General features: G+C 31.9%; 1 protein-coding gene and 1 long non-coding RNA gene across 2 annotated transcripts; both read right to left on the bottom strand.

Annotated features, from left to right (window-relative positions):
- Positions 1 to 4,973: 4,973 nt before the first annotated feature.
- Positions 4,974 to 7,139, bottom strand: LOC120080776 (uncharacterized). Its single transcript, XR_016530811.1, has 3 exons — positions 6,550 to 7,139; positions 6,371 to 6,435; positions 4,974 to 5,455 (listed from the first exon to the last, which is right to left on the bottom strand). It is a non-coding gene; the product is annotated as an uncharacterized LOC120080776 (long non-coding RNA).
- Positions 7,140 to 9,222: 2,083 nt separating this feature from the next.
- Positions 9,223 to 12,913, bottom strand: LOC120081767 (pathogenesis-related thaumatin-like protein 3.5). Its single transcript, XM_039036923.2, has 3 exons — positions 12,281 to 12,913; positions 10,900 to 11,173; positions 9,223 to 9,722 (listed from the first exon to the last, which is right to left on the bottom strand). Exons 1-3 carry the CDS (start codon positions 12,756 to 12,758, stop codon positions 9,560 to 9,562), a joined length of 915 nt encoding a protein of 304 aa, XP_038892851.1. The 5' UTR covers positions 12,759 to 12,913; the 3' UTR covers positions 9,223 to 9,559.
- Positions 12,914 to 13,983: the final 1,070 nt, after the last annotated feature.

The raw sequence follows: 13,983 nt of genomic DNA, 5'->3' as shown, positions 1-13,983 counted from the left end.
CGCATTATGAGACATTTATGTTTCGACGCATTAATCTTGCGATGTTATAATTTTCATTGAAAATTTTAATAATCTTTCCAAAAATTTTATTCATTTCAAACATCATCCCGGTTGCAAACATCAGAAACAATATTAGTTAAATCACGAAATTGTCCCTGATATCATACCAATTGGGATTAAAAATGTGCAACATCTTCCATTATATCAAACTACTACATGTTTATAAAATCTTTAATATCTACCACAATAAAATAAATAATTTTCAACAAAGTTTGAATCATAATATATACCAACAAGTTCATGATTTAGTTCAGAATACACAAAACCAAATGCATTCTTCTAGAAATTGTGAATATTTACCACCAAATTCCAGTTTAGTTCTGCACATATAAATATACACATATCAAACTATTTTCAAATATAATTAGGTTAAATGATTATCACGAATGACCATGGAAAGATGTAGCCAAGAAGACAAATAAGAGAACAAACGAAAGTGCAAAGAGAACAAATATAGGAAGAACCATATACAAAAACTCTTTCAGTCCTGTTTTGCAATCAACAATATATTTTACAATCATAACATAACTACAAAACTCTTTGAGTTGCTACCACAACAAGATAATAAACCTAACAATAAATGATCAAGTAACAACATAAGTAACACAAATACTCAATCTCACATAATGAAAGGACCTAATCTACATAAACTCATCAAATCCTAACATAACTATACACAATCTCCATTAAATTGCTTGTTTTTACACAAGAATGATTCATTGGCAAGTAGCGACGATGTCCCATGTAACATATTTTATTATGCAACGAACCAGATGAGATGTCTTGATTACATATCGGACATGCTTTATTCCCTTTAGTACTCCATTCTGACAAATTGTCATATGCTGGAAAATCATTTATTGTGCACATCAAAGTCGCACAAAGACAAAATGTTTGACCACTATAAGCATTGTAGGTCTCAATGTCATTTCTCCATAAATCTCTCAATTCATCTACTAGTGGCGGTAAATAAACATCTATCTCTTTTTCTGGATATTTTAGGCCTGGTATAAGCAACGACACAAAGAAAAATTCTTCTTTCATGCATTTCCATGGTGGCATGTTATATTAAATTAAAATTTCTAGCCAAGTACTATAAGATGTATTCATGTTGTCAAATGGATTGAATCCATCAGTAGTAAATGCTAATCTTACATTCCTTGGATCTTCTACAAACCAATTGAATTGTCTATCAAAATCTTTCCATGCCTCACCGTCAGCTGGTGTCTTAAAACTCCATCTATGTTCAATCTTTTTTCCTTATGCCACCTCATATCACTAGCAATATGCTTGCAATGAAATAATCTTTGTAATATGGGTTTCAAAAGAAAATGTCTTAAAATTTTATGTAGAACCTTTTTCCCTTTCTTATTACTTATTTTGTAGCAAGGTTCGTTACATTGAGGACCGTAGGAATGTATCGGCAACAGCGAAAGCAACAAGGATCATTTAAGCACTCTGATTCATTAATTTTGGCAAAATATAAAGCATGCTCTTGCAGAAAACAAGTGAGTTTCATGACATACCTCTTGTAGAACTTCTTCAAAACTTGTTCTCCAGCTACAATCTTCTCCAAATCTTGTCGCAAACCACCTCAAGATCTTTCCCACTATTCTCTTGGTGCTCTAGATTGAGTTGTGGGACTCAAAACAAGCTTGAATCAAGGGATGAAGGAGAATAGCTCACAGCAGCAATCTGGTTGAAGAACTCTTTCTTCACCATGAATTTTCTCTAAAATTCTCTCTTGATTGCATGCCCGAAATTGACTCCAAACTCTTCATTATATTGCAAATCAATATGCAAGGGAGAGAGTTACATGAGTTGCAACTCATACTTGGAGTAAGACAAGGCAAAGATGATGGCTTTTGTGTGAGCAAGTAAAAATATGGATAATGGAAAACATGATTTTTCTATTTTAGAGTTTTGTTTTTCAATTTTTCAATTTTTCAATTTTGTCAAAAATCAAAACTTGATTTTTAAAATCCATTTTGATTTTAAAAACTAAAAAATACAATTAATTTCATAAATTAATTTTTAAATAAAATTTAACTAATTTAATTTTTACACGCATCCATCTTTATATATTTAAATCATTTAAATATAAATTCTCTTATTCCGTTTAATTCTCAAAATAAACACGTAATTATATCTCATATAATTACTAATTCCCTTAATTCTAATTTGAACGTTTCAAATTAACTTATCACGCTATTCTAGAGCTAGTCCATTAAGAGCTAGTAGGGACCTCGCGGACCTACAGATCATAGGTTCCAACAATCCGAGATTAATGGACTAAACTCATTAGACCAGATTAATCCTCATTTGTTAACTAATGGGTCACTCCACTAAAGCCCATAGTTGCACTCCCTTCACTGTAGATATATTATGTCCACATATTTAACCAGAATCAGCAAGTCGACTCTTCACAGGTTGTTCGTAATAACAGCTGGGTCAAATATTTGTTTTACCTCTGAGATTACGTCTTATTCCTCAAGTTCCTACTGATCCTCTAATGAACAATTGGTTTGTGATCTAATCACAAAACCAAACTCTCTCAGCTCAATGAGAGGGTGGGGCCTTTATTCAAGACCTGGATTTAGTACTTGAGAGAACAACCTTACTCCTATCCCTAAATCGTGTAGGCGTGAACTCCATCTTACACCCTATGTCTCCAGCTATCTATTCAGTCTTACCCCTGAAATGAAGTCTTATTGAGCCGGCACTGTTGAGCCAACTCTCACCTATGCAAATCTAAGGGCAATCCCGAATAAACAGGAGTTCATAGTTAGCTCAGGATTAAGATCGAGTTACCTAGATCATCTAGGTAAAATTGTTAGTCTTATACAGTGAACAACGTTATAAAAGAGTGACTTATTTCTTGGTCCGATCTTATGCAAACTCATTGCATAGGATGCCCCCACTCCTCATGTCATAATATGTACGAATTAGGATCACATCGTATGTAGCACTTTAAACTCTTTGTAACAACTACAGAGTAGGCCGCATCCAATGGTGTTACCAGAATAAGGTACCCAACCTTATTCATGTACCATAGATCATTTTGACTATTTACTCGAACTTGATCCACTCTTATGTCTTAACATAAAGTTCAAATACTCATCCAATAGTCATGGGTCTTAGCTTATTGGATTTAGACTTTCATACAATTTATGAAATCAATAGTAAGTATATTGATTATAGAAAATGTTTATCATTTTACAAACTTCGAGTTTTTAGGATATAAAACTCAACAAGGACAAATTTCTGCTTTCTCATTTTGCTTTCAAAATAGCATACAATCATTCTTACAAGCATGTACGCATGTATAACCTAAACCCAAATCACGCAATGTCTTTTTTGCTTCATAATAAGATCTTGGCATTTTGATACCCTTGGGTAAAGCTTCTTGGAGTAATTTTAATAACATATCAAATGACTTATTGCTCCAATGATTAAATACTTTGATATGCATTAATTTCACCCGAAAAACTAAGTAGAAATTTTACTACATCCAGGGGATAATTTTTCATTAACCTCATCCAACATTGATTGAAACTTATTACTTATATCTCCCATATTCTCGCTTGTTTCAAATTCAATGGAGTTTTCATCACCATAATGTTCAACTTCAATATTTCCCCCCTTTTCAAGTTATTCAACAGTTCGAGCATTTCACTTGCATTATCTAAATTTTGATGAAATGTCTCTATGGGGTTGATGCCCTTAATCTCATGGGTCCTATAGTTTGTAATTGTAACATACAAACAATTTCATTTATTTAATAAAATATGAGATATTTTATCCGACATTTAATAACATTAACCCACAAACCAATAAACTAATATCCAAGGTTATCTTCTGTAACTTAAACATATATGTAGAGACATACTGGTGGATCATGTTTAAGTAATAACCTAAATAGTCTGTAGTAGATGGATAAGGTTGAATACCTTATCTTGGTGACATTACGAATATGACCCGCTTTTTAGATGTTACAATTGTTGTAAAGTGCTACAAATAATCTGATTCCGATCATTCATGTAGAAACATGTGAGCGGAGTTATTCTATACAAAGAAGTTTGCATAAGACTGGACCACGAAATGATTAGTCTCATTATATAACACTATTAATAATAGTGACTTACATTTCACCAGGATGACCATAAGTGACATGATCTAAATCCTGAGTGAGTTGTGAACTCCTGCTTATGAAGGTGGTTCTTTGATTTGTATAGGTGAGAGTGGCCAGATCGCCGACTCAATAACCTTACCATTTTGGGGATTTTTCTGACTGGGGAACTGGAAACACAGCAACAAAAGACGAAATTCACTCTTTCTCTAATGTTGGGATAAGTAAATAAATTGTTCCCTTAAGGGTTGATTTCAGGACTTGAACAATGGTGCCACACCCTCTCTTGACCCGAGAGAGATTTGGTCATAGTTGGACTACGACTTATTGTTCATTAGTGTCACACCCTGTTCCAGATTTCCCTTCTAACCTAGAACGAAGCATAAATACGTTAAACATCACTTCTCTCTATGACATCTAACGTCCCACCTCTTAACATATCCTATACTCAAGATCAAACCCAGACTTCCAAACCCATTTTAAAAAATAATCTATGTTCATTGAAAAAGTTTAGGAATTTGATTTAGTTTAATCACAATACTGTTTAAAAAGATTTATAGACCAACGGTAAGGATTATTTTGAACAAAACCTCCCATGACATGTAACTCACAAGTTTTAGCTATTCTGGAATACTCTAAAATACATACATAAACAATACAATAGATGTTTAACAACACTAGTGGCGTTTGAAGGCTCAACAAGCATCAGGAACTTTGTCGCTACCTGGGGGTGGGGAAAAACATAAAACATTGAAAGCATGAGCTAAAGCCCAATAAGTCGTAGTTTAATATAAACATAAGCTATCACTTTCTAAATCATCAATAAAGTTTATCAAATCATTCAGTAAATCATTGAATAAAGTATAAAAGATTCAACAACATCTCAAATACGTGCTAGTAAAACAGTGGCATGATCAACTCTCATAAGCACATTATAAAGCATTCAATCGTTATCAGAAAACCACATCAACTCTGTACCAAAATACTTGTTTACGACGGTGGATTACTCTGGACAAAGAATGTCCTCCGTGGTGTAAACCAAATCACAAGGTCATACGTGCACGCAGAGCTACCTCAAGGCTAAGCATAGATACACACCACAGACCCAGGTTACTTTGGACTCCTCGGTAACTCTGACCACATCTGACCTCGGTAGTAGCCCCCTGATAGTTTGGGTGGCGCTACAGACGCAGGTTCCTCTGGACTTCCCAGTATACTCTGGCCACATCTGACCCCGGTAGTCCCCTGATCACCTGAGTAATGCTACTGAAACACATTCAAGTAGCACGAAAATTAACCATCTCTCGGGTACAAGAATCAATAGTTTGAAACCATTTCCACAACCATTCAACAACCTTGATTCCACCATCAGGAGGTTTTCATAAAAACCATACAAATTACAAGTATGTAAACTCCGATTCCAAACTAAATTTTGATAAATCAAGATCATATAAAACCATCAAGAGTTTAGAAATCATGATTTAAACATTTTTGAAATATCAGACAAGTAAAACAGATCATGTCATCACATTTCATAAATCATAGCATACTATAATATTAATTAGTTTCTATATCAAAACATTCGAAAGTAAACCACTCATTGTTAACCGGCTCCTCCTCATAATTTTGGTTTCTCCATCTCACATTTATCCTGAAATTATATTGATAATCCTCTAATTATCCTCCACATGATCATAATCCAATTATTTGAAAATTAATCTTCAAGTATAACCAATTTCACTTAACCTTTTCTCAAATCCTTAATTCGATCCAAGGTAGAGTTTACTTTATAATTTGATCCTTCAATTTCTCTAAAATTAACTCAAGACCTTAAAATTAATCTTCAATAGAAACTAATTCTATTCCAATTTTCCTTAATTTTTCTCATTAACTCTAATTAGGGTTTACTTTAAATTAACCCCTTAATCAACTTTAAAATTGACTTAGGATCTAAAATTCTTTCAATTTCATGTTTAAAGTATCATAACAATACCAATTGAATCTCTAATTATGCTTGAGAACACCTTAATTAACCTAAAATTAATTTTCCAGCTTTTAATGACGACAATAGATGACAGACAGAAGTCAAACCAGGAAAGTCAACTCTTTCTTCAACTTCCAGCTCAGAAATTTCCAGATTTGCCTATGAAAACCTCTTACCCATACTCTTAATTAACTTACCTCAAAATTTGGACGTCCGAATTGCCCTAGAACTCCTGGAATCGACCAATCTTTCCACGACGTCTCTGTTTTTCCGGCGAGAAGTTATAAAACTTTTAGAGATTCAGATCAACAATTCCAGTCAATAACAATCAAATCAAAGACCATAGAACTCTAGAAGAACCTTAGAAGTAACTTACTGTTAAATTTGGAGCTTCGAATGAGCTTCTAACTCCACGAATTTGCTAAAAACCCGAGCATCTTCTGTTTTTGCGATTACTCTAGCGCCATTGTTTTTCTTCGTTTTCCTTACTTCTCTGGCCAAATTTCTTCAAATCAAGCCTCCTACAAGCTTCTTCTTTACTTCCTCTTTAATTTGTTGCATTTTGCCCAATTTTCCTTCTCAAGAAAGGCCCTAATTCGAAAACTTCTTCTTCCTCTTTTTAAACTGGCTGAACACTCCAACTCTCAAAATCCTTGCTTATTGCCTGATTGCCACCTCCAGCTTTAGTTTTTTAACGTATTTGGATGATTTTCCTTTTACCTTTTGGGCACCCAATCAAAAAATTTGAGGAAGACAATCCAATTTATCCAAATTTCATTCCTTTCATTTTTTTTCTTCCTTTCTCTCAGTCCACCCAATTTCCATCCACTTTTCCTTCTATTTCCAGCCCAAATAAAGTCCTACAAGCCCACAACACCTCCAATTCACCATTAAAACCTTGAAATTTCTAAACTTGACCATATATAAAAAATGTTGACTTTTTGTTGACTTTGACTTTGACTTATTCGAACACGCCTAATTCATTATCGAATTTACTTTACATGCTTAACTAGGTTTGTTACCCTCAAATTATTCCTTGAATCCTTATTTCCTCTTCCTAAGTGAAACAAACGTCCGTCCAAATTTTTTTATTTTTAATTATAAATCTTAACAATAGATCCACATCAAACTTTATCTCGAGTCCTCGAGTGCTTCCTAATATTCCAAAAAAGAGTAGAAGAACTAAACAACTCTCAACTATAAATTAGAGAAATACAATGAGTAGAGTCATTGTATTTTACTATTCGAACAAATCAATACTATAAACATAACAATTAATTCGTTACTATCACAACTTAAAAACTAAACAACTCTCCCCTTTCAAACATGAGTAGAGTCACATTTATCAATATTGAATTATCTAATATCAAAATAATAATATTTTTAAATTACTTAAACATAAGTAAAACATTATATATATATATATATATGTAATCTTCAACTAGGTAAATCAAAATGATCATTAACAAAGTTCTAATCACACAATAAGTTCTAAATCATACTTCAACAGATTAATCACACAAATACTCTCCAAATTCCACTTTAAGAATATAATACACTGAAAATCAAATATTAAATTTCAAGAGGCTCAATAACAAAGTTTCAGTTCTATAATAAGCTGCAAATCAAACTTTAACCACATAAATAACCTCCATAATCATACTTTTGGATACACAAATAAACTAAAAATCACACTTTCATCCAACAATAAGCTCTAAATCAAATTTCAATTGCATAAATAGACTCTAAATAACACAAATATTTCTCAATAACAAAGTTTAAACTAAAAGAACATAATTCACAATTTTACATACCTCCAAATACTTAACTAAAAAATAATTTAAATTCTCTACATAAAAAGGAAACAAAACAACATACTAGATGGTATGTTTCATATCAGTAGATAAATGCCAAAAAAACAAACGAAACCTATTTGAATTTTACTCCAAAAATTGTCCATCCAAGAAAATTCTACAAGGCTCATCAGAATTAAACAATGACGCGGGCCCAAAATTCCCATTCTTCAAAGCAAAAGAGTATAAAAAAGAACTATAGCCATCATCATGAAATAGGCAACAAAAGCATTCCTCACAAGGAGATTACAGTGAAAGTTTTTATAAGAACCTAATAAAACCAGAAAACAGAGATAAGAAAGATAGAAAAGGGAAAAGAGAGATGAGTGCATACTCTGGTAGTGGTAAGTATGAGCCTCCACAGCCATTCTATGCCTGCAAAACAATGCTTACTCTAAAAGTTGACACAGAAATTCGGTGGCTTCCAGTAAAAATCCTACGACTGACGAAAAATGTGCTTGGTGGGGGATTCCAGTCGCTTGCGAAGACCTATGAGAGGGAGGTTGAGAGACACAATAGTTAAGGAGAGAGAAAAGAAAGAAAAAGATGGACGGAGAGATCACAACTGGTGCACTACTTGTCCACGATGATGACGGCGAATGGAGGAGAACAGTTGGCGCAGTGGCGACTGAGAGCCGTATCGATGGATGGTAAACTTTTCTCCCATTCTTAAGAACGGCAGAATGAAAAATAGAATGAGTGAAAAGTGAAGCACTATTTACGAAAAGCGAGAAAATAGAGTGAAAAAGTGCAATTAAACGTGTGATTAAACACGAAATCGTAGCATACATTCAGAAACCTCCCACCCAATAAATTGGGCCTGCGACTAAGGCCCAAATCGTCGCAAAGAAATGCGTCGAAATCCATTTTCTTCGCAAAATGCGACGTATTCTTTGATTGTCGTAAGTGGTTTACAATGATTTAATATTTAGACGCAAGATATCTGCGATGATTTCGATGAATCGTCACAATATTGCGATTCATCATTCTTTTGTCACAATATTAGAGACGAAAATGGCAAATCGTCGCTAAACTTGCAATGATATAAAAATAGTTACTAACATTTCGTCATTAAAGGTCAAAGTCCTTGTAGCACTAGATAATATAATATTATTTGTCGACACGAAAGTAAATGTAGACAAAAGTGTGATTCCAAAAAAAAAAAGATTATGAATTTAAAATCCACAAAAAGTTGATTGAATTCTAAACCCAAAAAAATTAAAATAAAATAATGTTAAATAATTTCCATCTTTAAAAATTCCATTCAATTCAACAGGAATGGAAGCGAACATAGTTTTCCTTTTCCACATTTTCCAAGAACAAATAAAGTGACTCCCAAGCCTAATCAGCTTTTACATAATCAATTTCACTAAAAACTTGTTCCCCCAATTTCTGTCTAAAGTTCGATACAGATTTGAAAGACATCGGTAGTGTTCCCATTCAAAGGCCAAGCTGGTAGGGCTTAATTTTCTGAAATATCATATGATTCCCTAATCAAGGGCTTTGCATGGAGAGATTAGGCATTGGAAATTATCAGAAGAGTAAGTTGATGATGATTAATAATACAATTGCTAATGAAAAGGGTAGGGCTTGTTGGAGAATGGTTGATGATGAAACCAAATGTATGAATTCCCCATTTGTTGGCTCTTCCACACCTGGAGGACTGCTTATTGTTTCGTTTGTTGCTTTCTTTGATCTGCATCCAATTCCATCACTTGTAAGTATAAAACACACTATATAGTATCTTATATAGATTGTGGACTTCCTTCATTTTTTTTTAATGTAGGATCTTAAAAGAGATACGAGAAATACTCATTTAGACCCCTAAAATTTTAGGGTTGTATAAGTTTAAACCCTAAATTTTGATAATTGTATTTAGTTACACTATGTATTATTCTAATTTGAGAGACAAAATGGGAGAAAAAATTAGGCCATTAGTGAAATATATAAAAGAAAATTAAAATTGAAAAGTTGGAAAAAAAAATATAAAGGAAAATTTAGATCAGATTAGAAAGAAAAAAATAATAATAATCACCAAAAAGAAAAAAAAAAAAAAAAGCATGAAAGAGAGAAGGATAGAAATTTGAAGATGAAACTTTATTTTAGAAAGAGGGGCACGGATGGGTGAGATTATTTAAAAAAAAAAAAATTTATCATGAGTGTCTGAACTAATTTAGACGTACATCAATCTGTCTAACCCTACAATATTTGAGTATCTAGGAAACTCTAGAAAATTAATTTTTAGATAAATGACCACCATAGATTGAATCGAGACTGGATCTCTTTTTACCACTAAAATAATCCATGATGGTTGATGGGATGAGATTTGAAGTTTGTTGAGGCAGATCAATATTTTTTGTTTCTTAAGCAAAGTTCAATCGTTTGTGGTGACTCAACTCAATAAAAACAAAGAAATTTGCTCTACTTTTACGAATTGTTTCAAAACTATCTCATTTTGCTAATGTTCTTTTCAAAGTAACCTAGTTTTACACTTAATCCATGTAAATTGATATTTAAAAAAATAATTTAATAGTTTTAATTAAAGTTTAAGTGGTTTAAATTGTTTTAAATTATAAGTTGATAACCAATATAAGAATAACTCAACTAACATGATCGTCTACTTTTAAGGGTGTGTTTAATTTTGAAAATAAGTCATCTTAAAAAGTTGATGTATTTGACAAGCACTTAAAATAGCTTTTGAAACATTCCAAAATATATTTTAAACAGTTGTTATCAAAAAAGTCTCTACAAGAATGGCTTTCTTGAAAACATTTTTTTCCTCCATCCAAACGGGTCTGAATCTTGAGATTTGAGATTGGATACCCATCCCTATATGGTTGAAAATAGAATGAGGTGATAGAGAGAGCACATACCCATCGGCGTCGGGGCAAAAAACAATAGTATAATCGTAAGCTTTGCAAGTGAAAGTGCTAGTGCCATCGTCGTAGGCATAACTATAAGCCTTTGGACAAGCATGTTTGAAAATGGATGAGTAAATGGATGGATGGCATGTATTAGGGTTTGCAAATTGTCCACTGCAGCAGTATTGGTCAAGCCCAAACGCCTCGCAAGCGCTCTTGCATGCGATCACTCCCCCTTGTACTCCGCCGCTCTCTCCCCCCACTACTTGCAACTCTTTTGGACAACCTGTTATAAATATGTAAATTTCAAGGTTTCTGTCTTTTAAACTTTTAATCATCTCATCATACTACGTTTAGTATGTCATTGAAACTTGTTCATGGAACTATATTAGATATATTTTTACAATTCAAGGACATTATATTATATTAAGATAAATTAATTGGAAGCTTAGAAAATTTTGGACATTTTTTTTTAAAAAAGGTTTAGAAATCAAATTAGTCCCAAATTATGTTAAAGTTTAATTTATAGACTAAATTTGTTGGATAATCATTTTGTTTTTTTTGTTTTTAAATTAAGCTTATAAAAATTATATATGTGTATGCATTTCTTTTGTTGTCTACCTTTTAGGAGTGTTTTCAAAATACTAGTAAAATTAAAATATGTAGTATTTAAAATTCAATTGTTATATCTTAGGAAAAATGAAGACCAATGAAAAGAAATGGTGAGGAAAAAGAAAATAAGGTTTTTAAAAACTACTTTTATTTTTTTATTTTTAGTTTTTAAAAGAAAAATTATTTTAAATGACAAAATACTAAAAATATTAACAAGTGATAACAAAATATAACAGTTTATCTGCGATAGACTACTATATGTGTCTACCATAACCTATAATATAACCGATAGACACAGATAATAATTTATAGCGATATCACAGATAAACAATAAAATTTTGTTATATTTATAGATATTTTAGTTCATTTTTCAATATTTAAAAACTGTCTTTTATAAAATATGGCCTTGATTTTATAAAAATACATCTATAATATAAAACAACACATAGAAATCAATAGATGGAATTGATGTTTATAGGCTTAATTTTAAAAAACACACAAAACTACAAACCTAATGATTACAGTTTTTGAAATTCACATCTGTTTGCTCTCAATTTCTGTATAAAAATTTCCACCTATTTTAAAAGAAAACTTGAATTCTTAATCCAACCCTAAAAACAATAACCTATAATTTTTTCTTTCAATTTTCAAATTTTGCCTTTGTTTTTTTGTTTTTTTTAAATAAGATTAACAATAAAAGCATATAACAAAATAAAGTAATGTTTATAAAATTAATCTTTAAAAAACCAAATCTTTATCGAAGAAGACTGAATCAACACACCTAAATTGAGATCGGAAGCACAGCCAGTGGCATTACAAGGCCCATAGACACCTCGTGGCACAACAATAAGCGGCAAATTATACCCATCTACAATACTAACATCATAAAAATCTTTATCATCGCCAATTCCCACAGTGATCTCAAACAAAGAAGCAGGAGGAGTAGCACCATTCCCATCACATTCCAGCCTTCCTCCACAATCTCCAGTTTGACATTTCCCAATCCCAGATTCATCAAAATTACATCCTGTCCTTCCCCAAATCCGTCCTGACCATCCCGGAGTCGATGGAATTCTAACGCTTTGCCCCGACTCCAACCTGAACCCGGTCGTGGGAAGCGGGGGCGTGCCCGAGCCAGAAAGCGTGCCGGGCCATATGGGATGAGGGCAATTGTTTGTGATTGTGAAGATGGAACCGTAAGAAGAATAGAAGGAAGAAAAAAGGAGGGTAATTAGAAGAAAGGAGTGGAAAAACCCCATCTTGGAATTAGTTGATTTGTGTTGATATTTTGGTTTTTTGGGGGGGAAGGGAAAATGGAAGTTATATATGGAAGTATTATTTGAATTGTGTTGTTGGATATAAATATATTATTATGATTTATGAGGATGAGGTTTTATTATTATTATTCTCAGCCGTAAGATGAGTTGTTGAGGTTTAGTATTTTGTTTTGTATTAAAGTCCTTTCGCATAAGTAATTCCTTCCTTTTGCCAATTACACAAGACACCAACTACAAGAAATTATATATATGTACTCAATAGAAAATAAAATAAAATAAAAATAGCAGAAATAATATGACTTTTATAGCTTTTATTTGAAGCAAAAAGCTATTGGATAAGTTTGGAAAAAAAAATTTGATTGCAATTTTGACCAAAAGTGTAAAAAATCTTCAAAAACTCATTAATTTGCCTAAAGTTAAAATTTCGCATCAAGATAAAGAGTCTAATCAATACATAAACTAAACATCGAATAATTCTTCCAATATTGAAAATTCAGGCGTAACTCAATAAACGATCTAGATTAAGGATATCGATTACCATTACAAAGATGATGGTTAAATTAATCAATTTTCACAATCTTTGAATTATCGAAATTCATTCATTATAACAACAAAAAACTATAATGTCATTATTTTATTTTTCAATTTGATCGATTTCATATTTGCATGTGTTTTATAATTTATTGAATACATAGGAGCAAACGTGTTCAACTATATTTGGAGCAAGAACTTATTAAAAGCTTACACTATTTGCAATACTTTTAGGGTTTGTTTTCAATAGGAAAATGAACCAACTTATTTATAAATATAGTAAAATGTCATTATCTATTAGAGATAGAGAGTAATATTTTGTTGTATTTGAAAATTTTTCAATAATTTTGTCATTTAAAATAATTACCCTACTTTTTAAAGTTCAAACTTAAAAATGTAATATTTATCTTTAAGTTTGAGATGCAATGTTAATAAAATTTCAAATCTTGAGTTAAAAGTTATATAGCTTGACAAGTTTAAAGGTCACAAGATTCATTTTCTTTCTATAAAATTTTAAAGATTCACACAGCTCCAATGCTAAAAGTGCTTTAGGTAGAAAGAAAATATAAGCAATATTTACTTTGGATGCATTCTTAACCACATTTTAAGTACAAAACAAAAAAAAATTTAAAAATATTTTTTTAAAAAAGGAAGAATTGTGACGAGACAAACTATA

This window comes from Benincasa hispida, chromosome 7, assembly GCF_027475165.1.
Source record: "Benincasa hispida cultivar pf3 chromosome 7, pf3_genome.v1.1, whole genome shotgun sequence".
In the NCBI taxonomy this organism is placed as follows: Eukaryota; Viridiplantae; Streptophyta; class Magnoliopsida; order Cucurbitales; family Cucurbitaceae; genus Benincasa; species Benincasa hispida.
This window is presented reverse-complemented; position numbering and strand designations above follow the sequence as displayed.

Bases quoted from the DNA above. Each gene is read 5' to 3' on its own strand.
- LOC120081767 (XM_039036923.2), bottom strand. From the start codon at position 12,758: ATGGGGTTTTTCCACTCCTTTCTTCTAATTACCCTCCTTTTTTCTTCC. The intron at 11,174-12,280 runs GTGTGTTGATTC...TATTTATAACAG, and splicing joins TGCTTCCGATCTCAATTTAG to GTTGTCCAAAAGAGTTGCAA. The intron at 9,723-10,899 runs GTATGTGCTCTC...AATTGGATGCAG, and splicing joins TTTTGCCCCGACGCCGATGG to ATCAAAGAAAGCAACAAACG.